Source organism: Ictalurus punctatus, chromosome 25 (assembly GCF_001660625.3).
Source record: "Ictalurus punctatus breed USDA103 chromosome 25, Coco_2.0, whole genome shotgun sequence".
NCBI lineage: Eukaryota > Metazoa > Chordata > Actinopteri > Siluriformes > Ictaluridae > Ictalurus > Ictalurus punctatus.
This window is the reverse complement of record NC_030440.2, coordinates 15,745,419-15,771,491: the sequence shown is the minus strand read 5'-3', so window position 1 is coordinate 15,771,491 and position 26,073 is coordinate 15,745,419. Positions and strand designations below refer to the sequence as shown.

The 26,073-nt window shown below is 40.2% G+C and overlaps 3 protein-coding genes across 5 annotated transcripts in view; 2 read left to right on the top strand and 1 right to left on the bottom strand.

The window, feature by feature from the left end:
* Positions 1–7,945, top strand: part of slc35f1 (solute carrier family 35 member F1) — a 103,722-nt gene extending 95,777 nt beyond the window's left edge. The window contains exon 8 of the mRNA XM_053675547.1: positions 5,510–7,945. Within this exon, the coding sequence (XP_053531522.1) occupies positions 5,510–5,734 (225 nt within the window). The 3' untranslated portion in view covers positions 5,735–7,945. The remainder of the gene's footprint in view (positions 1–5,509) is intronic.
* A 1,321-nt stretch (positions 7,946–9,266) lies between these two features.
* Positions 9,267–22,468, top strand: si:dkeyp-114g9.1 (F-box protein). Its single transcript, XM_017455998.3, has 8 exons — positions 9,267–9,579; positions 10,966–11,248; positions 12,579–12,701; positions 14,073–14,330; positions 14,632–14,723; positions 16,721–16,902; positions 18,256–18,425; positions 21,614–22,468. The coding sequence occupies exons 1-8, from the start codon at positions 9,322–9,324 to the stop codon at positions 21,790–21,792; spliced, it is 1,545 nt and encodes a 514-aa protein (XP_017311487.1). The 5' UTR covers positions 9,267–9,321; the 3' UTR covers positions 21,793–22,468.
* A 1,033-nt stretch (positions 22,469–23,501) lies between these two features.
* Positions 23,502–26,073, bottom strand: part of cep85l (centrosomal protein 85, like) — a 62,766-nt gene continuing 60,194 nt past the window's right edge. For all 3 annotated transcript variants that reach the window (XM_017455996.3, XM_017455995.3, XM_053675546.1), the window contains one exon: positions 23,502–25,743. In XM_017455996.3, coding sequence (XP_017311485.1) covers positions 25,580–25,743 — 164 coding nt within the window. In that variant the 3' untranslated portion in view covers positions 23,502–25,579. The remainder of the gene's footprint in view (positions 25,744–26,073) is intronic.

Sequence of the window (26,073 nt, the reverse complement as noted above, 5' to 3'; positions counted from 1 at the left end):
CTTCAGTATCAGCCTTGATCAGCATGCGGCGTGCAGGGACACTGTAATAACTCTTCAGCCTATAAAGAAAGTATTCTGTTGAAAAATGTCTACAGTGAATATTGCAGGATGATTTATGGCGAGACGTTTTTATGGGTTATATTCACGTCCATGTGCCTTATTGAAAATGGCAACATGTCCGTTTTCCCTAAGCGCTTTTTTATTGAAAGAAGGTACAACATTTGGGTGGTTTGAAACAGACAGCCATTTAATTATAGCTGTGCTGGAATCTAGCATAAGCCTGATAAATGTAAATTAGCATCCCGACAAGCCATCAACTTAAATGGAAAATATTCCTCTTGGCTAGTTATTGCATTTTCTCCACGTCGTGTATCTGTGCAGATGTAGAAAAGAGCCGAACAGGCATGTGAAAGCTCTATCAGTGCAACGGGGCCTTACTTGTGTCCTGTCGTCTACATTAATATGGCTCGTGGTGTGAATAAATAAAGTGCTGCAGTGATTCATGCTAATCTGTGAGAATCTCTATTTATCCAAGTTATTATATTCTTGTTCATATTTTCAGAACTTTAGTCAGAAGAAACACTAAGGTCAATTTTAGGGAGAATATTTAGTATATTTAACTAATTCTCACTAATACCACTTCCAGCAGGAACCTTAGTTTTCCCCAGGTGGTCTCCCATCCAGGGACTGGCACCCTGTCCAGGGTGTACCCGATGCTCCCAGGGATAGGCTCCAGGTTCCCCATGACCCTGAAAAGGGTAAAGCGGTTTAGAAGATGGATGGATGGATGGATGGATGGTCTCCCATCCAGGTACTGGCCAGGCTCAACCCTGCTTAGTTTTAGCGGGACACCAGGCAAGAACTGCAGGGAGATATGGCTCTGGATCTTACGTCTGATACTTCTGATACTTCCGATGCTTCCGATGCTTCCTTTTAAGGTTTGCTTTGAGGGATATCCGCCTGTGCATAGCCAAACCACTGCCACACTCCTGACGCCGACTCCTTTTTTGGCACCGGCTCCCGTTGAATTGTTTTTCAAATACGTCACGCGTGAAATAGATAGAGACACGCCATATGATTTGGCCAATCGGCACAGCCATCTAGTAGGCAATCGTTCTATTGTAGTTTTAACATTATTATGAGGACATAAAAGGTCACGATCTCTAGGAATCGCTTGAAAAGCAGATTGCATTCAGGATACAAAATCATCAGATCACCCACCCCTAGTTTTGTGTAATGTTGGCGTCAGAGGTACGAACATGTAGTGAATATCTAATATGAAACCAGCTATAATACAGTGAAAATGTCATAATTGTCTGAATCGATATAAACCACGTCATTATTAAAAATTTCGGATTGGTATAATTTTGTCGTCTGGTAGAAACAGGCTTCGGCAAATGTAATACTTGTCCTTCAGTCGTACTAATTTGTTCCCAGAAGTGACTTTCAGGCTGCTGTATATCACATTGTAGATGCAAAATGTATTAATTTGTACACACACACACACACACACACACACACACACAAAATCCTCTGTAGACACTGTTAGTAAGTAGTTTGCACATTTTTTGTGATTGTTAGCAAATTTGCACACACACAGCTTTAGAACATTAGCGCCTGAGCTGCCAATTTATTAGCTACATAAGGCATCTTTCTATCCTAATAGGCGTGGTCTCTTCCAGGATGACTCCGCCCACACCCACAGGTCACGAGGGTTCATGGTTTGACGAGGATGTAAATGCTGTTAATGATATACCCTGGCCTTTATTCTCACCAGATCTCAATCCAGTTGAACACCTAGGGGAGATTTTGGATTTTGAACCACCATCATCATAACACCAACTGAGGGAATATTTTTATTCACCATGAGCTGTTGATAAAGATCATCATTTTTTAGCCCTCCTGTTCAGTGCTACATACTGTCTGTGTCTGTGATTTAGTATTACTGGACATTTCAGAACGTGCTGCCTGACTGAAAACCATCTTATACAGTGAGCTTGTGGGTTTGTGAGTGTTGTAGACTGTGGCATCATGGGAATTCACAGTGATTAAGCTTCAGTCAACAAATACTCATTCTCTTTTACTGCAGGGTGTATGTGTATGTGTGTGTGTAGGTGTGTGTGTGTGTGTATGTGTGTATGTAGGTGTGTGTGTGTGTGTGTATGTGTGTATGTAGGTGTGTGTGTGTGTGTGTGCGCGTGCGTGTGTATGTGTGTATGTAGGTGTGTGTGTGTGTGTGTGTATGTAGGTGTGTGTGTGTATGTGTGTATGTAGGTGTGTGTGTGTGTGTGTGTGTGTGTGCGTGTGTGTGTATGTGTGCGTGTGCATGTGTATGTGTGTATGTAGGTGTGTGCGTGTGTGTGTGTGTATGTGTGTATGTATGTCTGTGTGTGTGTGTGCATGTGTTTGTAGGTGTGTGTGTGTGTGTATATGTGTGTGTGCGTGTGTGTGTGTGTATGTGTGCGTGTGCATGTGTATGTGTGTATGTAGGTGTGCGTGTGTATGTAGGTGTGTGTGTGTGTGTGTGTGTGTGTGTGTGTGTGTGTGCTCATTCTGTCTGTACAGTGGTGAGATGTTGACAGTATCTGCTCTGGAATTTCTCAAACCTTGACCATGTTCCTTTTTTTTCCGAGGCAATAAAACACCGAAATGCTTCTCTTTACTATTCACTGATCTTATCACAGCGTGATGCAGGTGTGTTTAAATCCTTTTAAACCCACCTGTTGTCTGTGATGAGTCTAAACGGATCAGCCTCGCCCTGCTTTGTTCCACCACGGCATTAAATATGTACACCTTCATTATTGTGATCAGATTTCTGTCCTGGTTATTATTCGGGGTTTCTCTTACAGCGTGTGCTTTCAGCGGGAAACAGATCCTTCCCTTCAGACTGATAAAACCCCTTCATGGCCTCATTACGCAGTCTAATGGCCAGAAATGGTGTTATAATCACGGCTTGCGGATTCCATTTCTGAGTGTCACGTGTCTGTTCCCCAGAGAGCAAGACGTGACCCTAATGTGACCCATTTCCAAATCGACACTTGAAATAGAACGACGTCTATGGAAGCTGCTATTGGGCTTCGCAGAGAAGACTCTGGTTTAACCCTTAAACACATACATGTTTCGCCAATCGTTATTACATACAGTGAGATCAAAAAGTATTTGATCCCCTGCTGATTTTGTACGTTTGCCCACTGACAAAGAAATGATCATTCTATAATTTTAATGGTAGATTTATTTGAACAGTGAGAGACAGAATAACAAAAAAAAAAAATCCAGAAAAACGCATGTCAAAAATGTTATAAATTGATTATGATGATTATTATTATTGATTATTATGAGGTCATTATGATTGACACATTACATCATCATCGTTTACCGGGCGTTCTCACCTTGAGGAATAAAAGAGAATTGCACTTATTGAGCCGTGAGAGATTCAATATTGTTGCGGAGAAAAGAAATATATACTTACGCTATTACATACCTCGTGTCAGTAGCGACCCTATAGACTTTTTACGATAATGAAATTATAAAACAGTTATTACTAGGCATTATATTCATGATAATAAATAGATTGAGGAATACAAAGGAGGTCTAATGTGAAAAAATGAACGAGGGGGAGGGTACCGACTGACGTCCCGGGTGTCACGTTACAAAGTTGGATACGGAAGCAAGCGCAGATCTCCAAACAGTTTAATAAATAAACAAACAAACAACAAAACAAAGACACTAAGACAACTCAGCAAAATACTGTGGCTAAGGCTAAACATAAACTATCAAACAAAACATGGTACAGGGACACAGGTCAAGATAGAAAATACATAAGACGAGGAAGCAGTACAAACAGTGGCTATATATATATATATATATATATATATATATATATATATATATATATATATATATATATGAGTGCTTGTTAAACAGAAACGTGATACAGGTGCAGGTGGTCATGTGACAATGATGTAGTATGGTTCAGTGGCTGCTGGGAAATGAAGTCCAGAGTTACCTCCTTGATAGATGACACCGGGTCGCTAACGATTCGAAGTATGCGTTTATAATATAATTATATTATATAATATAATAAATGTAAATGTAAATTTAAATGTAAATTATTTGCCCTGGAGATGATAAACGGACAAAGTGAAAAAGTAAATCTTTTGCTTGTTGAAAAAGTTTGTTTTGCTATTGTTTGCTACGCAGCCTTGCTTTATTTGGCCAGGTTTTCATGTTTTTTTATTTCCCAGATGTCTTTTTACGAATGCTAACTCCATACTTTCATTATAAAGCTGCTTCAATATATCACACGCTTGGGAAAGGGTTTGGCCTTGTCACTGTGCATGAGCATGAATCCAAATTTTAAATATTCCTCGCTGTACTTGCAGAACTTTTTTTCCGTTTTGGAGCTTGGATATTCGTTCTCTTGTGATTTTCTTTTGCTGACGACGTGTCTGCCCATTTTAAGTGATTTTAAAGGCTTGTAAAGATGAAGACACTTTTATCCACGAGGAAAGACAACAATAATTTACTCTTAATTTATTTACATGCTAAGAACTATTATGTCATGAGCAAGTCAGTCTACCGCTATCACTTTTTACTTATGAAGTTACAATAAAATGCTACAGTATATTTTGTGACATTTCCATTTCCATCACGAACCCACTGCAATGCCACCACGAAGCCCCGGTTGGAAAACCCCGCCTTAAAGGAACATTCTGGAATAAATCTATGTCTGTGTTGTATGTTTAATCGTATTTTTAATTTTTTTTTTTTAATTCCCAGGAACTCCACCTTTACCTGTGACCATGTCTTGTTTCTCTGGGGAATAAATATGATGTTGCACACATGTAAACTTTCTCTCATCCATCACCACCATGGGGTCGTTACTTTAACCATGCACATATTTGGACATTTGGAATTGAACAGTGCAGCTGATTCATCCAGCAACAAGCTGCATGTTGTTTGAGGGTTTAAGAAAGAAGCCGTCCACTTCCTGAATAGGACTTCTACATGCACAAACCTAAGAATATTCCAGTCTGAAAGTGTGTCCTAGGTTTAATCCCGTCATTTTTTCCCAGGGTAGGCATCTTATATATCTTCTATGACTATGGGGTGTTTTAAGTCTGCCAATAATTTTGAAGTCAAGGTTTTGCAGAAAAGATTGCACTAGTTAAGAAAGATTTCTTTGAAAATACAGTATGATTGTCTATACAGCATCCCCATGAGATCAAGCTCAAAACATGACTCACTGTTTGAGATATTCATGTTTATATTGCAGCAATCTCGTATTCTCCAATCTGATCGGTCAAGTGTTGACCAGTGTTTGTCGATAAGGTGACATGTACTGTAAGGAGAGGTTTATGTGAGATTTTATGGTGGAAGGAGTCTCCAGTGTCAGTTCTTTGTAGTAATCATTCACTGGTTGATTTCCTATAATAGCATGCCCCAAGTGTTTTATTCTTTACTTACACCTTTGTGTAAAACTCGTATTGCTGTGTTTTCTCTGTTTCAGTTTTCAGCTCTCTACCTGCTATCGTTCTTCGTCATCTTGCTCGGCTTGGTGATCTACTCCTCCTCTTCGACCTACATAGCGCAAGACCCTCGCGTATATAAGCAGTTTCGCAATGCAGGAAATCCCGTCCCGGACATGCCCAACGCCGGGCCCTTGGAGCCTTCAGTGACCTACAGCAGCCTGGGGCAGGAGATAGAGGATGAGCCTCGGGTTCGGGTAGCTTGAGGGGGCGGAGCCTCATGCGCGCAATCGTCCACGGCCCCTCCGGCAGCGTGTAGAAAGTGAATGATGATAATCACAGAATAATGTATATAACCACGTAGCAAACAAGTACACTGTGATCACGAACTGTGAATAGGTAGCAGTGATCTCGGACTGTCTCGGATCCATCGTGTATAAACCTCATCGCCTCCACACTCAACAGTTTAAGTGTTTAAGGGTCTGTGCTGACTGTTTGTGCAAAATCACAATTCTGACTTTTATTTTCTTACATGAGCACAAAAAGGTTTCAGTGTAGCTGAAATTTTGACGTGCTTTTTTTTTTTTTTGGTTATTATGAATAATTTAAAGGAACAAATCGGCCAAAAACAAAATGTAAAATATATCCTTTTACTGCTAAATGTAATTTTTTCACTGGAGCAACGAGGCTAACGTGGCTAACACTTAAGAAAGGTTTATAGCTACCAGTTTAGCATAATGCTTCAAAACTGCTTCAAAACTCTGTGGAGCTCTTTAGTGTCTTGTGTGAGTGGTTTTCGACACTGTCTAACGCACTGTTATCTATAAAAACGGACAAAAGCAAATATTTCCGAGCTGAAAACGGTCTCGACTCTATCATGAAGATGGAATCAGGCTCAGATAGGAGGTGTGGCCTAGAATGTGAACGTTGAGTTGAATAGTATGCTAGAAGTTATGATAATGTCGTAGCGATTTGAGTTTTATATTTCATTTTCTTAACATAGACTGTTATTGTATAAAACTGTTTACATACAAATGGTGTAATGGATTGAGTTGATGTCCTCTGAGGTGCATGCAGTCGTGGTGCTAAAATAGCGGCTATACCACAGAACTCTTGAATTCCCGAATCTGATTGGTCAGAAGGTGTTGATTCATTCATTTTGTACGCTGGACGCTCCGCAAAATTTAAGGCTAATAATAAACAGATTGTTTACAGAACACAGCAAAAACGTGCTGTTATTTAACACAGAAAAACGTGAAAAGTTTATTTAACGTTTATGGAAGGAGTCTCCAGTGTCAGTGAAAGTCAAACAGTGAAAGTGAAAGTTTTTTTTTTCTGTCTTATTAACTTAAAGAGAGCAAAAAAAAAAAAGGTTGGTGAGGTAATGACTGAAGTGATAACAGGAACTGACTTGTTTTGTGGGCGTTCCACAACATTAAACGTAACTATAAACTGATAAAATGATGATGTGTCGTTCAGTGAATTGAAAAAATAGCTGTAAATAATTGTAATGTAAATGAATAAAGCACACTTTGAGGTGCGCTGTTATTGGAAAATAGTGAACATTGAGGTGGTAACAGTAACTCTGCTCCACGTCAGACCAACCTCATGCCACCCTGTTGTTGTTTACTTTTATGTTAACGGCATGCTCCCAAGTGTTTAACCCCCTACACATTTACTCGTTAGCTACGTTAGCCTTATAGCTCCAGTGCAAAACTGATGAAACTTCAGACACCAAACGTTACGACTAATCGAGTACATTTGGGGTAAAGAGGAGAATAATGTAAATATGAAAATAATTTCATTTTTGGTTCACGTTTGCTTTAATCAGTTCTGAGTTACAATAAATTATAAACTGATTTGTTAACAGCCAGTGCCTTGAGATATATAGGTAATGTTGGTGAAAGTCAACAGTGTCAGTTTTCCACTTGTCTGAGAACTCAGATTTGTGAGAAAGTAGTACATTCTCAGCTGGAAACTAAAATATATTGCTTATCAGAAAACCGGAATGAAACGCATACGCACACACACACACACACACACACACACACACACACACACATTTATGGGTCTCTTGTATCCGTCTTATTTTACTGTTACACCACTTTGGTTAATCGTCCTTTTGATCAAACAATAAGAATGTCTGAGGGTTTTATGTGTTTTTATTCTGTCATGAAAATATATGGCATTTTCCTTTGTATTAAATATAAAATGTGTACTAGCTTGGTTGTAAACTTGTAAAAAAAAACAAAAAAAACACTTGTCTTATATTTAATTTGTTTTATGACTGGTCATCAGACTCATCATAGTCCTTTTGAAGTATTATCGGCATTTGGATAAAATCTATGTATAAAGTTATTATTTTGAGAAATTCTCTAAAACTGTTTTGTTTTTTTTTGTTGTTGTTTTTTTTTTAACTTTTATTTGTCATTTACGTACTGGAATTCTTAATGTGTCTGAGTTGTCGCTTTAAATAAAGGATCTTTGTCTAAAAGCTAAAAATGACTAAATGTGTAACATAAAACCGGGAACAGACCTACTTGAACGCAGCTGAGGAAAACCACATAAATGTGGGGTTTGTGTTGTTTTTTGTTTTTTTTAAACCTTAATTTTATTTTAGATGGATCCTTGTGCCTTCTTGAAATTCAACGTATTGGTGTGATCACTGAGCTGTCTCTTAAAAAAGTTTGGCAAACAGGTGGCAGTTATTACACAGAGTTCTTATGTATTTAATAGTCCTTGCTAAATAGGCCTCCATTAATCCATGAATTAAAATATAAAAATGGAATCCATTAAAACTACTGAAATTTCACTACCAATTAAGATCATTGTAAATGAAATCAGTTATCAGCTACACAAATTGTGGTATACACAAAGCAGTTTGCAGTACAGTCCTATTGCTGTGTTATATGTGAAATAATAATAATTAAAAACAAATCAACTCCAGGGTGGAATAGTAATTCCACTTCGCATCAGGTAGCATCACACCACACCATTGTTGATTTTTTTCCTACAACATTAACCCCCTTGTATTTTATTCCTTACTTACACTATAGCACGTGAATATTACAGCTGTTGGGTGCATGGTGGCTTAGTGGTTAGTACGTTCGCCTCACACCTCCAGGGTTGGGGGTTCAATACCGCTACGGCCCTGTGTGTGCGGAGTTTGCATGTTCTCCCCGTGCTGCAGGGGTTTCCTCCGGATACTCTGGTTTCCTCCCCTAGTCCAAAGACATGTAGGCTGATTGGCATGCCCACATTGTCCGTGGTTTGTGTATGAGAGTGTGCCCTGTGATGGATTTGTCCAGGGTGCACCCCATCTTCTGCCCGATGCTCCCTGGGATAGGCTCCAGGTTCCCCGTAACCCTGAATGATAAGCAGTATAGAAGATGGATGTATTACAGCTGTTCTTGACAGCTTACACTCTTATCGTGTAACGTGTGTGTTTAAACCTTATGCAAACAGATAAAAGATAAAAAGTACAGAAACAGTTCCTAATAACGACTGTACATACATACACACGCGTGTGTATAAATAAGCTACAATGCCTAGAAACACTAGCTATTATTAACATTGAACCATCTAACAAAATATCTAAATAGGGGAATTCCATTCACTATAACCACTTAGAGAAATTAATTAAATGAGTCCAGGTTTACGAATAGTGAATTACCATTTACAAACTACGTTTTTAATAAAATCCGGGTTTTAAAATTTTATTTCCATGCCAGTATTGATGATAATTATAATTCTGTCTACCCCGTGAACCCCCGGTTTGCAACTTGGTACGCCCCGAACCTTTTAAACCTGTTGTCCAAGATGGCGGCGCTCGGCGAGTTGTTTACCGGCAGGTATGGCCTACCGCGACGCGACCCTGGAGAGTGAGCTGCTGGAGCGGTTCTCCTGTTTATCTGTTAGCAAGGAGGAAAGTATGACTAAAAATGAGCTCCATGACTCGGATATAAACCCAGGTTTGTTATATTTAAGTGACGAGGTGCTTATTGTCATTTTAAATCACTTGGAGCCGGTTTCTTTGCTGAGGCTCGGCAGCACCTGCTGCAGGTTGTTCCGGGTTTGCTCCTGTGACACGCTGTGGACGCGTCACTTCCGGGTAAGTTTTATATTCTAAACATGTCTTCAGACGGCTTAGTAAAAGAGCACGTTAATGTATTTCATAAGATGTATTTGAATCGTATACGCCCATTTATAGCTCTTTTTTTTCGGTGTTTATTGGGTTTGCAGCAGTGATGATGGACAAGCAATTAACACAAATTGGCTCCAATTAGCGTCCTGTTAATGATATTCATACTAACCAATGCCTCCTTGCTCCACCTAATTCACTAATGAAGCCTTACACTTAAATGTTTAATAATATGGTTCTGTATACTTTAACAAACATCTCTATAATACTTTAAAACTACTTGAACAAGGCTTTTTTTTTTTTTTTTCTCCAGCCATTTGTGAGTATAAATGTTTTTTAACTGCAAAGTCTGACCAATCTGGCAACAGAGTCGTTAGCCACATTAGCATTTATCATAAAGTTTTATTTGATACTGTTTCTGAGGAGGAGTTACGATGATACATTTTTGGTCATGTTTAGGCCTTAAGCTGTGTAGGGAATTGTGGGTGAAGCCTTGTTTTGGGTGTCCCATTGATATTACATTTACCAATCTGTACTGTATGTAAACTTAAGACATTTCATTTCAAACACAGGTAAAAATGTCCTTCGTAACAACCACTGTGCATGTTTCAGATCAATAACTTGAACATTTACAGCACCTTTTACACACACAGCACTTACACTTTACCTAGGAAATATAATCCATTCAAATGCTTCAAAAATATTAAGGTTGTGTTAATGTGACTCCATGACATCTGCTTGAAATGATCCTTTTCCACGATGACTCCATTATCATTTACATCTAGAAAAATGTACGTTTTTAGATGTAATTCATTCATGACGTTCATTCAACCTCTGTGAAGTATGTCGAATGTTCAGCAGAAAATTTGAAGCTTGTGAGAAGAAGAAAATGTTCATTCTTTGTTTTCTATTATGTTGTGATATTGACTGATGGTCAGTGTGAAAGTACAAACCTTTTACCCAAGTTATAGATTGAAAATACATTCATTCAAAAATAAATGAAGTACGTCATTAGAAAGCTGTAATGGCATTTTGTATATTTTACTAATTATATGTTTGTTTTTTTTAAATACAGATTAATATAATTTTAAAGTCTAATGGCATAGTCCTTAGATTCAGGTTTTTTTATGATTAAAAAAAAAAAAAAACTACCGGTATTTGTATGGCTGTATGACACTGCAATCATGGAGAGAAAACCCTTGTAACCTATTTTATTATCTCAAAGATGTAAGTCTGAATTATTCCTGTTTTAATTGTTTTATTTAGAATGTTTGTTTATGATTAAGTGACTTTTTTTTTTTTTTTTTTTTTTTTCTCTAATAACTTCTTTTGAAATGTGTGTGTGTGTGTTTTTAGGACTCGTTTGGGGTAGGCCTGCCGAACATCACCACAGCCGGTTACACCGCCAAAACCGCCTTTCGTTTAGTGTTCATGTGGAGAGCCCTTTTCCGAAACATCCACTGTAACCGGTCCCTTCAGGAGAAGCTGTTTGCTGAAGTGCCGTTCCCTCCCCATGTGTACTGGACGCAGTGGCTTGTAATGGAGGAGCGAGTGCCTTTACCTGCCGCACAGCTATCGTGTGCTGATGTGGAGAAGCTGTGGGGGATGCCGGGAGAGCTGTTCACCGAGAAACTTCAAGGTAGTCCTGTCACCTTTCCTCAGATCTCATGGTGGGCTGTGTCGATGATGTGGTGCAGACATGGAATCAGAAAGTACCTGATGTGCAGAAGTTGTCCATGCAACCCCCCCCCCCCCCCCCCCCCCACACACACACACACCTTATATCTCTTTACACAGTATCTCAAACTGTAGTGTGACATTGAAATCAACGCACAAGTTTTCAGAAACTTTTTTTTTAGTGATGGTTTAGTGTTCATCCGGCAATACAATTATGCCCCGATGCTCTTGAATACCTGATTCTGATTGGCCAGGTGTTGATGAATTTTCTGTAACACCGGCTCTGACTTTAGTTTTGGCTGTATTTCAAATCGCAGGTTTGTTAACACACTCATTCTAATATCGGTCCCTCCAGGGTTTAGCGAATTTGCGATCGCAGGAATTAACACAAAAGCAAGCAAACGGCGCAATACTCAGTCAAGCATTTTTGGCCGCAGTAATCGCATAAAACTTTGCGAAATCCTGTATGGAATGTAATCTGTTTCTATAGTAACTGCTAATTCACCAGGATTTATTTATTTTTTTTTATAGCATATGATCATATAAGTCTTGTTGATTAAAAAATGCTATTTGCTGATATGGTGAGTGATTATTTAACATGTATGGAAGGAATCTGGGTTACTGATCAGACGGTCAGGGGTTCAAGCCCCAGCACTGCCAAGCTGCCACTGTTGGGCCCTTGAGCAAGGCCCTTAACCCTCTCTGCTCCAGGGGGCGCTGTATCATGTCTGACCCTGCGCTCTGACCCCAACTTCCTGACATGCTCGGGTATGTGAAGAAAACAATTTCACTGTGACCAATAAAGATATTATTATTATTATTATTATTATTATTATTATTATTATTACTACTACTACTACTAATCTGCAGTGTCTGTGCTAATGCTGTGACTTGGAAGGACGTAAGGAAAGTGTTCAGATCATATCGCACTTTTCATTTTCTCAGTAATGTGACACGCTGCCTGTTTGTTTACTTTTCATTTGTAATGTTTATAACAGGAGCTCACTTTTTTGTATGTTGCATAAAATGTAAATGTCAGTGTAACTATAAGCTGAGAGATTATGATTTTGTCATGAAATTGTTAGTTTTCCTATAACTGCTCATCCTGATCGTTTTTTTTTTTCTCTCCCCCCCTTCTCATTTAGATAACACTTGCCACATGCACTAGGCTCAGCAAAGCTTAGCCGGTGTTGTTGGCTTGTCCTCAATCCATCCCTTAAAGCTACAAACTGTTTTTCTATTAATTATCAATGTGGTGTTTTTTTTTATTATTATTTATTTATTTATTTTAGAGAAACCAGAAGGCGATGAGACCCTCAGGATAGAATGGAGGGAGTTGTACAGCCTCGCTGTCAATCATCATGGAAGTACAGCAATACTCTTTCACTACGTTCTTAAGCAGCACCAAAGCAGTGGTAAGTTATTTTTGTCCTCTCTTCATTCCCCAGGGGTCAGCACTTCAAACTACATTTGGACTGCCATACTTGTTCCATTAGGTCTAAACCTGCTTTTTTTGTGGGTATTTCTATTCGTTTTTAATAGCCAATGGACCTGATTGGGACTCACTGGAGCAAATGATAATCATTGTAATATTTGGTTCGATGTTGAATTCCTTGTTTATTACAAATAACCAGTTAATTTAGGAGCAGTTTTTTTATTTTTTTTTTAATTGTAACTTACGATTTTCTCATTTTATATCAGAAACAGCATCAGATTTCCTCATTGCTGAGGATGGCTAGGATATGATGGACATATTGTAAAGTTAAAACTCTAATCATGCTCGTACTCAAGTCCCTGTTAACACTATTAGACACTATAGTATACAGTTATAGAAGAGAAATGATTTATAATCACACTATCTAGTGTTGCCCAAGGTGGGTTCCCTTTCGAGTCTGGTTCCTCTCAAGGTGTCATGTCGTCTAGGAGTTTTTCCTCGCTAACGTCTCCTCTGGCTTGCTCATTAGGGATAAATTTATAAAGTTTAAACCTGTATACGGGTTTCTGTAAACGTCCAGTGTTAAACGTGCTATATAAACATTAATTTGAACTGAATTGAAAAATTGTCTTAACGTCGGACCGTATCAAACTGAATGAGAACGTTGTACTAAATGATATAATCAGTTACACAATCGTCATATTTACACAAGAAATTGTTCGTTTTTGAGGTGGGGAATCCTACGAGAGTGGTTTTGCATCAGTTTGTGAATGCTGAAGTTTCTTCACCAGATCCACAAGTCTGGCTTTTGCAACAAAAAGCCCCCCCCCCCCCTTTTTTTTTTTTGAGGAAGTGCTGTCATTGTTTTTGAAGACCTTTAGTCATGACCCTCGTGTGTGTGCACTCCTGCCCTCTCGCCCTACCAAAAAAGAGAAAAAATGCAGTAATCCAATTTTTTGCACTGTTGAGTAATTTCAAAGTGCCGTAAGTGAAAAGGGCCTCCTTTGTCTTACAAGACTGACTCATGTTTTGAGTCCTTATACTGTGTCCTAGTTTGTGTCCTTGTTTTTTTTTTTTTTTTTTTTTTTGTCTTTCATTACTGAGTGACTTCTTAATAAAATGCAACCAATTATCAAGCAAACTGATGTTAAGCATTTCCCATTTTCTATAACTTGTGGACCAGATTCTCATTTCAAATGGCTTTAAAAATAATAATAATAATAAAAAAATACAGCATGAAAAATTCAGTACTGAGACGTTGACTGCATACACTTTTTAATTAATAAATAAATAAATAAATAAATAAATTTCCCCTCATCCGCTTTACACACTTATCATCCTGCTCCTCTAGACCATTCTGAACTGGAGTCGATGTACCGCCAGTACACCCAGTGCAGGTTCCAGTGGCTGTTCACTTACTGGCTCTTTCGCCAGCCGACCCCGCTAAACCGCCAGATCAGAGCCATCTACCTGCAGTGGAGGAAGCATAGTAAGAAGAAGGTTTCCACGTGGGGAGAAACGGTGTGTGACGTGAGATACCTGGCCTCCCTCCATCCAATCACCAGCGACTACTGGAGGGGCAAACTAGCTCGGGGAGATGAAAACATCGGTGAGTTTGGGTTTAAAACCCGTTCTCCTGTGCCAGTACTGATAATCATCCTAAGGTTTTTAATGATTTAATAAAGTGTTCTGCTTTTTATGGCCCATTTTATTATTTATAAAAGCAGCTCAACCATCATAAATGACGGTTTGCAGAGTTTGGTGTGGAAATAACGTATGGTTAAACTTCACTTGAACCTTGTGTTGAACCATTTTGGAAATGAACCTATGATCAGATTCAGATGCTTGTTCATGGTCCATCATGGAGGACTGCTCTTGCTTGTTGATATATTTTCCACCTCTCCATGCAGGGATTCATACAGTGGGAAACTACTTCTCCATGTGCAAGTCACTAGTGGCCTGGATCCTCGGCCGTGACTGGGGCAGACTGAAACGCAGAAAGGTACAAACACCCTCCGCTCTTATTAAAGGGAACACAGTGTAATGAACCTCGGTGCTCGGCTGTACTTCCTGCATCGCCACTTAAAACCCACACGTCACGACAAACTAAATGAACAGCCCGTTCTCGCATATTAGACCATACTTATGCCTGAAGTGCTGAAGCAGCTCACTTCAAACTGTGCTCCTGGTCAAAAATGCAAATTCCTGTCGCTCTCTCTCTGTATCCGTCTCTTTTCATTTAGGTGAAGTTTAAACGAGCTCCTGCAGGGCATGGCAAATCTTTAGGCATTCCTGTGGTGTACATCTCCTGCCATTATGTGTTTTTCATTTCATTAATTCATTACCCAGTGTCTGTAGTTTCACAGGTCACAGCGTGAGCAGGCAACAGGAAGTGCTCCCCTTTGTCTAACGGCTGGCTAAGCGGATAACGGGCGTATCAATATGCGTCCTATTTAATTGTGCTGCGTGTCTGAGCATGCACCATTTCCATTTTATTGCCACTTTAATAGAATTAATGAGCTGCAATCCAAGGAGAAGTTGGGAGGATGGGGGGAAAAGTGGAGTCGTACCTTTTTGTATTTAGCATGGATATGACCTTTAGGAAATGGTCATGCTTTTAATTAGTCTGACTCCCCAACCCCCCCCGCCCCTTTTGAGTGTGATGTGTATTTAAGATGTAGCGATTTCCATTTCTAGTCTCTAAATATTAGCCAATATTTAATCCTGCTTTATTTGCTCAGGCTGCTAAGGAATTTTTCATCCTGGTCTTGATCCACAAACAGGAAGCAATACATTCTAAATGGAGATTAGGTTCATTATAACAAAGGCAATTTAAAGGGGGTGTGTGGACATTTAAAAATAAATAAATTTTCCACCCTGTGATGGAACTTAATGGTCCTAAGCATAAAAACAACTTCTTTGAATGGTTAATGGTTCTAGCTTTATGAACAAGCGCTACTTGGAGGTCTTTTTTCCATAGCGATCGACGTAAAACCTTCAGTGTTTCCTCATTTAGCCATCTCCCTCCCCCGCCCCCCTCCTCCATGTTTGACTTGTTAATAAATACAAATTAAATTGTTCCATCTTGTTGCGCAGACGAGCTGTTCAAAGTGATTTTCTTGAATACCAAAAGCTGAATTTTGACACGTATCCCAACTGCCTCATAGTTATTCATACTTGGCTCTAGAAAAAAAAAAAAAAGTTTATACCTCAATGGGCTATTTGATATGCTTCAACCCTTTAACACATAATCTGCTTATTGTGTTTGGATTTATACCACATCACCATTGAGTTCTCGATTCTGATTGGTCAGAAGGAGTTGATTGATTTTCTATAAAAGCAGCCCTCTTTATACAGGTTTATATTAATGCACTTGTGGTGATGTTGTTTCTATAGTAACAACTCATTAGTGTGAGGAGACATTTATTTAACGTTTAGGGAAGGAGTCTCCAGTGTCGGACCTTTTGTAAGTGTCAAACTTTAAGTTTTGTGACCTCTTCAGGACGGAATAATGAGAGGGGGGGATAGAGGGTGGAGAGGTAACTACTTCTGATCTGCTGTAATGTAAGTGACCTGTTCAGCAGATGCTCTGCTACATGAACTGCATAATGGATAACTATAAATGTATTTTTAAAAATGTCATACTTTAATAAATAAAAATGAACTGCATAGTGGTATCTGTAGCTCCACTTCCCATTGGGGAATTGTGGGATCATTTTTCTTATAACTGCATGCCCTCGAGTATGTATTCCGTACATAGTTGGACAGTTTTGCAGGTAGGTTTAAGTGCTGGTTCAATAACAAACTGAGGGTACGTATGGACATTTGAGAAACTCCCATACATTTAATGGTCGAACCCTTGGACGTCCTCTTTCACTAGTACGGTTGAACCTGTTTTTAAATTCCACCGCCTTCAACTATCCAAACACTCTTTAAAGAATCCCGTTTTTCCAAGAGTACAATAATTTTTTTTGTGTGTGTGGTGTGATATGCTGGCAGGTTTACGAGGACACTCTGGAAGGCGTGTACCTGCTGCTGAAGAGAGAGGTGCAGGAGAGGCTGGTGGAACACGAGAGGTTCTGGCAGGTGGCCAAAGTGCAGCTGAGCCGAGTATGCACTCTGGAGGAGACGGCTGTGAACTACGTCAACTGGAAGATGCTCGAGACGCTTCCCTATTACAAGTAGGTGCCGAGCGTCGCGCGCGTAAGTGATTTTAATTATGAGCTCTGCTTCAAAAGGAACATCTCGGTACCTTGCTTTATAGATTATTATCGAGCCTTTTCCTTCAGTGACTGCTTGTGTTTTCTGGATGGTGTGCAAAGGAATGAAGGAGTGTGGTGGGGTTTAAAAAAAAAAAATATATACATATATACATCTCCTGCTGCCACCCTCCTTGTACACTTCTAAAGTTTGATTTTCACTATTAAAGTCGCTTTTAAGAGCGGGGTGAAAAGAGAGGAGAAGAAAAGAGGAATGGAGCAGAAGAATAAAACGTATGCCCATCAGCAAATCAAACAGCATTTCGCAGCAGAAGGGGATCTTTTAAAATAAATAAATACAAAGAGAACAAAAAAGATTTCTTCTTAAATTAGCTTCTTGGGTTTTTAGAAGGAACTCTTATAATTTGGATAAGGGTGTTTCCTTCCGTTTGAAGCTCGTCAAGCTCAGTGTTTTTCTGCCCCAGTGCCCTTTTTTTTTTTCCTTTCAGGCAGGGCTTTGAAGCTTGTTGAGCTCTCGGTGGGAGAACTGGGCTGCGGCTGCGGCTTCAAACGCTCCGCCTGCAGTCACAGGCCGAGATCCACAGCCAGTCCACGCTGTCTTTTTGAAGTGTGAGGAGAAGTAAATCTCTGCTCTAAAGCCAGACCAAGCCATTCCCATCAAAGTGAACTGACTACAGCCCGCTAATCTGAAATATTAAGTGGAAAGTTCATCATTCAGGCAAATTAATACGAGGAAGCCTTTCCATCTGTCCACCTTTTTTTTAAATTTTAGATGGAAGGAATTGGTCGAATATAACGTAAATCACTGTAAAATATATATTAGTCGGAATTATGCACAAAAAAGTGAGGTAAGCATTTTTTTTTTTTTTTTTGTATTTTAAATTGATGTAGGATACCCATGTTTAATATTTGTATACTGTACACTGGCAATGTTCTAGAGTAAAATACAGTATGTAAGGAATAAATGGCATGGAGTGCTATGACTTATCAACCTTTTTTCCACGATATTGTGATGTTTTGAGATGTACTTGTATAGCGCGTTTTAGCCTTGGTGGTTCTACAAAGCGCTTTACACGTTCTCATTTATCCATTCTCATACATTAATGGCAGCAGAGCTGCCGCGCGAGGCGCTAGCCTACTGTGCGAGGCGCTAGCCTGCCGTGGGGAGCAAATTGGGGTTCGGTGTCTTTCCCAAGGACACTTAGGCATGTGGGCCTGGGATTGAAGCGCCAACCCTGAAATTAGTGGACGACCCGCTCTACCACCTGATCCACAGCCGAAGTGAAATTTGAGATTGTGCTCTCTGTTGTTTAGGCTGTATTTGGTGTCGGGAAACGGCGTGTACCTGCAGCATGTGCAGGGTTTCCTGAGCAGGAAGAGGATGCTTCATGACTGGATCTACCTGGAGGACAACACCTGGCTCAGAGAGCTGCTCCCTGATGAGCTCTTCACACGGCTGGAGTTTGACACCAAGATCTCTCAAGGTAAGTTTGCTGAGCTCTGTGGATCGGTACATGATCCTGAACACGAACACCTCCGTGATGTTTCTGGTGTAGTGTTAGATTTAATCATGCTGCTGATTTTATTAGCTAAATGAGATGGGAAGCATTTAATGTGAAGAGAATCGCACTGAGAAACACCGATACGCACTGTATATTTATTAACGTGTTTTTACGTGTAAATATCCTCACTGTAAGTAATTTAATCCACACCAACACATGAGAATTAAACCTTACTTTGTGTCGTAATGAAGTGTTTTGTGGAACAAGGTTTTGCGACCTGCAGTGGCCTCCTTTTCGTGTCCGCGCTCTACATCGGCAGTGTGGCGTCCGAGGTCTGTCCGTCCTTAAAGAGCACAACTGAGACCTCCGGGAGATAATGTTGGACATTTTAATGCATAGCTTTTTTTTTTTATATACAGAATATAATGCAGCCTTGCTGTGCCGCTAGTGCATTAGCTAGCTGTCCTAAATAAATAAATTAGTTTAGTGCTGCACATTCATTCCTATGTTTATGAATGTGGTGTGTGTATTTTGAAACCATGAAATCTTTCCCCAGTTCATGAATATTTGGAATATTATAGTTAAATAATCTAATGTCTTTAGCTTCATGTTTATTTGGAAGTCCAGATGTCAGCAGCGCAGGTCTGATTTCTTACTTTCAGACCGATTGATTTCACCTTTCGTAAAACAGACTGGCCGTGTAATTTTCAACCGATTTTGTGAATTAGACCGGGAAATTTCCGTTCTGCTCCACGTTGTCCAATGAAATTCGAGCTGCTTCACGATCGGTTGGTGTATGCATGAAAAACGGCATCGATTATGTATTCGTAATAAATATTCGTAATTGCCAATGGCTCAACTAAATAAATAAAAGCAATCGCTGAAGGAGCCATAGCTTCCTGACGCCTGCTTTAGGGCGATGTCCATTCAATTTTTTTTTTTTTTTTGATGCGCAGACGTCAGTAAACTAAAATAAATAGTAGGAAAGGAGTTAATGGTTTATTTTGGTTCTTTACCTGGATGGACTTTCCTCTGACTTCTTGATGTCGGAAGTTTACAGACAAAAACAGTCATGCACTAATCACTAGTTGCGATGATTTAAAAGCAAACATGGTTGCACGTACAGAAATCCGGTCAGACGTTTTACGATCATGAACCATGTTTAATTGTGATTTTAGTGTTTTTCTCCCTCTGGGGTTTTTTTTTCTTTTTCCCCCTCTTCCCTCCCTATTCCATCTGATCAACGGCATCATATCTGGTCCTAAAATCCAATGTATGCAGCAGTGAAACCTTTTGATTAGTTATGTTAGAATCCTGTTTCGTTATTTCAGTAACTGTTCTGTCGGCAGTATCCTGCCACCGCACTTAGTGTCTATTTAATGCTATGTTTAATTATTTATTATTTTTTAAAAATGAATGGCAACGCTGCTTGTATTTGACCTTTTCATCCTCATGTTTGAATCCACGGCCGTCCTCCACTGCACATAAAAGAAGTTGATCAGATCTGATCACTTGCAGTGTGAAGGTCGCTGTATTGTCTTGCTCCTGAGCCTCAGCTGGTCTGGAGGCTGTGTATGGGTGTGACGTGGTGTTTTTAATTGGTTTGAGTGTTAATTGTGGTTGCTGAGAAACTGGGGCTGATTTCAGGTCTGGAGGTGAACCATAGAAAAATGCATAAATGAATAACTTTGACCTCATTTGCTCCTCACCCGTGTATGAGCCATTCATCATCTGCGAGGTGGTGACGAGACGTCAGTGAAGTGTTAATGAGGATTTACGATGTTCCGCTGCACGCGTCTCTGACCCTCAGCCGCAACGGTCAGTTCATCAGACTGCTGCAGTCCCACTAGTGATCTGTCTTGTTTACCAACGCGGGGAGGAGCGTAAATGCCCTGTTCATTCCTGCGTTCTTTACTGAGCTGTGTGTTTTGTTTCTGTCTTATTGCAAACGTGCACACGAACGTATTTACAGCATGGTTTGGCAAAAAGTTTATGAATAAAATTGACCCCAAATGCAGACGAAGACCTGTTTTGGTGTCTGATATTTGCTACTTGGTTTTGGACTGAAGCTGTGAGGCTGTGGTAGCCGACAAGTAACGGAAGTCTCTCGCCTGCAATTCTGTACATTCAAATCTATTAAGTTTATCTGTGCGAAGTTTGGCCATGTAAAAACTCGCATGTAAAATGTAGGTGTTTTATAGGTTAGTCATGTAAAAGCTAAAGGGTTTAAACTAGCTGTGTAAAAGGTTTAGCTATGTAAAGTTTAGGTGTGTAAAGGTTACGAGGTAAAATGTTTCAGGTTTAGCTGTGTTAACCTTTATGTAAACTTTACTCAGCTAAGCCTTTTACAGCTAAACTTTAGCTGTGTAAACTTTACTCAGCTAAGCCTTTTACAGCTAAACTTTAGCTGTGTAAACTTTAGCCAGCTAAGCCTTTTACAGCTAAACTTTAGCTGTGTAAACTTTACTCAGCTAAGCCTTTTACAGCTAAACTTTAGCTGTGTAAACTTTACTCAGCTAAGCCTTTTACAGCTAAACTTTAGCTGTGTAAACTTTACTCAGCTAAGCCTTTTACAGCTAAACTTTAGCTGTGTAAACTTTAGCCAGCTAAGCCTTTTACAGCTAAACTTTGGCTGTGTAAAAGGCTTAGCAAAGCTTTTTATGTAGCTAGCTGTAACATGACTCAGCTGTGTAAACTTGAGCTGTGTAAATGGTTTATCTGAGTGTAATGTTTAGTAAAGTGCTATATAAAATGTTAAGCTGTGTAAAGTTAAGATATGGAATTGGTTTCGGTGTGCAAGTTTTAGATTTGTAAAACATTTTCCGTGTTAAAGTTTTAGCTCTGAAATTAAATTTATAAAGGAGTTCGTAAGAAGCAGAAACCTCCAGCTTACTGGTACACTTCTGCCTTTTAAATCTTTGGAGGTAGAGCCAGGAGGGCAGAAAGACTCCGAACTGTAGTTGTCCAAGATGACTGCCCCATAACGTTAGTGTTGAGCTACACAGTGAAGTTTTGTTTGTTCTGTAGACGATCGCGAGTCCCATAGTGTCCTAAACCACACCACTTTCATTACGATGGCTTGGTTGACTGCATGTGTAACGGTACGTGTACTTTGTTCCTGTAAGCATGCTGACAATATGACCGTTTAATTCTGTTGTGTTTGCGAACAGAAAGTTTACACGGCTCGTCTGCGATCGCTCAGCTCAGTCGGCTCATCTGGCTGTACCTGCACTCAGGTGAGCAGCTCTACATGGAGGGAGTGAAACAGACGGTGCTGCAGTACGTTCACGCACGACTGGACATCAGCACCAGCCTCTGGCAGCCTGTCCTCAGGCCTGTCGCTCCATGAACTGGCCTGGACAGCAGATGCATTTTCATTCTAAATAGTTTTAAAGGACTGTCCTTTTTTATGTTTTACTTTTTTAATTCCTATTAGCATTTTTTAACAACAAAAAAATAGATTTTATGGCTCCTGTGCGTTGCAGTGTATTTTTGGGACTGTAGCTGAATTTTAACTTGTGATGGATCTGGCTGTGGTGTGGAGCCACAGGCGTTGAACTCGGTGCTTTGGGTAAATTGTGTAAATATTTTTAGCGGTATGAATGTCGCATGTCACGATGTCTGTGTGCTATGATGTGTAAGTTTGGGTGTGGCTCTGGGATGTATTTAAATACTTAAAAGGAATTCAGTCACCTCATCATGATGGGTTTCTGCTTTTTGTTTTATTTTTTTATTTGTATTTTTTGACCAGCAAAATGTTGTCCTTTATCTGATTTGATCATTGTTGTATTTTCCTCTTATTCAAGTTTTTTTTTTTTTTTTTTTTTTTTTTTTTTTTTTTTTTGAGGTCTGTGAATGTAATCTTTGTTTTGTTTTTTTTTTGTTTGTTGGCCCCCCCTCTTGACTGAATTACTGGATTTGTGCCTTATGGTTAGCCTAATGTGTCTCTCTCTCCCCCCCCAATAATCCTGAGACTATTAAAGTCCCTTTCAACTTTAACCCACTGCTGGTGTTTTATTGTCCTCAGGGAATTTGATATTCGTTTTTTCCAGTATCTCAAAATATTAGATTCTCAGTCAGGGCTTTAATCCTTTTGCATGAATTACTGCGTGAACGCGGTGTGGCATGGAGGCGAGCATCCTGTGGCACTGCTGAGGTGTTCTGGAAGTCCAGGTCGCTTTGATAGCGGACTTCAGCTCGTCTGTATCGTCGGGGCTGGTGTCTTTCGTAGATTCTCTATGGGGTTCGGGTCAGGCGAGTCGGCTGGGCGATCAAACACAGTAACACCACGGTCAGTAAACCAGTTACTAGAAGTTTTGGCACTGTGGGCAGGTGCAGAGTCCTGCTGGAAAAGGAAATCAGCATCTCCATAAAGCTCGTCAGCAGATGGAAGCATGAAGTTCTTTAAAATCTCCTGGTAGACGCCGCATCGTCTCTCGACTCGAGAAAACACAGTGGACCAACACCAGCAGATGACCTGGCAACCCAAATCATCACTGACTGTGGAAACTTCACACTGGACTTTAAACAGACTTTAAACTGTGGAAACTTCACACTGGACTTTAAGCAGCTTGGATTCTGTGTCTGTCCACTCGTCTTCCAGACTCTGGAACCTTGATTTCCAAACGAAATGCAGCATTTACTTTCATCTTCCCCGTGACTCTGGTTGTGTACTGAACCAGACAGAGATTAAAGCCTCAGGAAACCTTTGCAGGGGTTTTGAGTTAATTAACTGATTAGGGTTCTTCTCAGGTCGACATTTCTGTGTTATAAATTCTTTATTCTAATATTGAGATAATGATTACGATTTACAGCTCACAGAAATCAGTAATCCAGTGAGATTAAAACAAAACCAAAAAACGGCTTGAAATTTCACTTCAACAAATCAGATTCCACTTTGTGAACTCTAAGTGAGATGCACCTGTACCTTCTCAAAATCGAAGAGAAATGCCTCCAAAATAACACGTTGCCTTTCCTAAAAACAAAAGTCCCTCACCCCAAAATATAGAATAGAAATGTCCCTCAGCCAAAACAAAAATACACACATGATCACATGACTACTTGTAGAAAAATATTTTATTTGTTCTCTGTACAAATGGAAAGCAAACATTTTTGTCCTTTTTGTTTTACATGAAAAAATACGAGTCGATACTTTCTGTAAATGTACATAAATAGAGCTTTGGCATGTGGAAAGTCGAGCTGAAAAACTAAAAGCTTAAAGTACGAGAGAGAGAAGTGAAGCCAACCAGCAGCCTCCAGCGCACACAGTGTGATCACAATTGGCCATGACAACCATGCACATCTGTCTCCCCTCCCCCACCCCCCCCTTCTGCTCTCACACCTCTCTAACATGCACCACACACACACACACACACTCCCCATCAGGTTCTTCATCACTTAACCTGAGTAGAAATCTGCATTGTTTGTGCCTATGGCTTCACTCATCATATCGATTACGGACACACACACAACTCTGCTGCATAGATTTATAAAGGCACAGGAAAGCAATGTCTGCTGAATTCTATGCTGGTAAATATGAGGTTGCATAGCATGTCCAACCAGCTTCAGAGACCGTCTGTTCCTGCACAAACTCCGTCTGGAGCGATAAAACACTCAAACACACCTACGCCTCTACGACACACACACACAAAACAAAGCTAATTTTACCAGCTCGATACGTTAGTGGAAACATCTTAGAAATAAATATCCAAAAACATTCACTGTCCAGAAAACGTCTGTGCACAGGTTGTCACGACCGAGCATATATGTTGTTTTTTTTAATATATATAATAATATATTACAGGGAATAAGAAATCGTCCTATACCGGGTCAAAATGGAGGACAAAAAGGACAGCTCCGATGTGAGACGAGACGACGCTTGTGGAGTTAAAATCCCTTTTTGAAATGAGAACGCAAAGCTCGTCCACCGTCAGGGTGGAGTCTTAACGCTGTCGGCTTTATATACCTGAGTCTTCTTATTTGTTTATTTGCGTGGTCTTAACGTTTAAACTGTAACAAAACTCTGCAATTCTGTTAAGTAAAGTACAAACCCCCCGTGAAATCTGACGGTAACATCTGAGCAGTTTCTACACAGCCCCTGATCTTTACGCTGATCTACTACAAGGAAAAAAAAAAAAAAGTATTTAAAACCGTTACCTGAAATCCAGGACAATTTCTCATGTACGGGTTTGTTTATCATGCGCTGTTCGAGCGTTCCACTGAGCCTGGATTGTTTATATTGTTAATACAGAGTCCTATTAGAAGAAAAAACAATAATACGCACACTTTTTTTTTACAAAAACATAAAGGATTCAACGTCACACTCAAATACAAGGTGCTGAATGGAAGACCTGTGTGTGTGTGTGTGTAAATGAGCGCAATCTGCCTCGGTGTCGACCCGCGACCCACAGCGTTGGATGGAGGAGGTGAAGCTCTTTTTGGTGAGACTGAGGATGTGTCACGGTTTGGGCTTTGGAGACGTAAAACAATCAGCGAATGCACTGGAACATCACAAGGCACTTGATGGAGCAGTGGGAACCACTTCACACACTTCCACACTCCGAGTGTGTGTGTGTGCTGTAGCTCCCTTTGCATTGCTGTGATTTCTGAACACCCACGGTGTGATCTCATCACCGCCTCGCTCCCTTCCCGTATTTTCTGGATGACGAGATGTTTGGTTTCTTTAAGTGCGATAAAGTTACAAATCTGCGTTTTTCTCACGGTGACCACCAACGTGTAGCCGCAAGCAGATCGGCTCTCGGCTACGGCTGTGGATCGTCACGTTACGTCACGTGCGCTAGAATTAACCTGCAATAGTGTGAAATGAAAATGTGAGTAAACAAAGCGATGTAGAGCCTGATTTTGAATTTAGAGTGCCGCGACTCGTAGTCCGGAAAATACGGTAAGGAAATGACTCGTGGCCTTTCCCACGGTCCTGAATAAAAAAAATAAAAAAAAAACACAATATGAAGATCTCAGAAGTTGGAGATGAACACGGAGCTACAAAGACTCAGAGGTGTAAACTCGATTCACAGCTTGGTCCAACATTCAGTAGTCAGACGGATTTATTCTCCTTTTCCCTTGTGTGTCTGAGCGAGAGAGAGAGAGAAGCGGTGGCTCGGCCTCTAGGGCGGCGCTCACTGCGTCACGCAGTTCTCCCCCATGTCCTGCGCGTAGCGGTCGGAGATGATGGTGCGCAGCTCGTCGATGTCCTCCCTCAGCTGACGCACCTCCAGCAGCTTGGCCCGCAACCCGTCCTCCACCTGCGGCTTCTCGCTCTCGTCGGACGAGCAGCTCATGGCTGGAACGGGGGGAAAAGAGGTTTTATGGAAACGCGGGTAACGATTCTGAGAGAGATCCTGTCTCGGACCTGGAGCAGGTGCTGAGGTGTTAACGCTTAATCATGCTTTAGTACCTTTCCCTCTTATGTTGCTTGCACAGTTGGACAATAAAGCTCAGCTTTTTCCACGCGTCGTGTCCATTTAATCCATGCTTTTACATTGAAATGGTTTCGCTTTTTTAAATTTGATTTATTTTTAAACGGATTTTGAAAATTCAGCCGAAAATCAAACGGGAAAAGAATATATTTGTGTCAGCGGAGTAAGAGCTTTATCCTGCTCAGTGATGTCGC

Excerpts from the sequence above, each read along its gene's own strand:
- si:dkeyp-114g9.1 (XM_017455998.3), top strand. The coding sequence starts at position 9,322 with ATGGCCTACCGCGACGCGACCCTGGAGAGTGAGCTGCTGGAGCGGTTC. Across the intron at positions 14,724-16,720 it reads GCAGACTGAAACGCAGAAAG|GTTTACGAGGACACTCTGGA; the intron begins GTACAAACACCC and ends ATATGCTGGCAG. Across the intron at positions 16,903-18,255 it reads GAGACGCTTCCCTATTACAA|GCTGTATTTGGTGTCGGGAA; the intron begins GTAGGTGCCGAG and ends TCTGTTGTTTAG.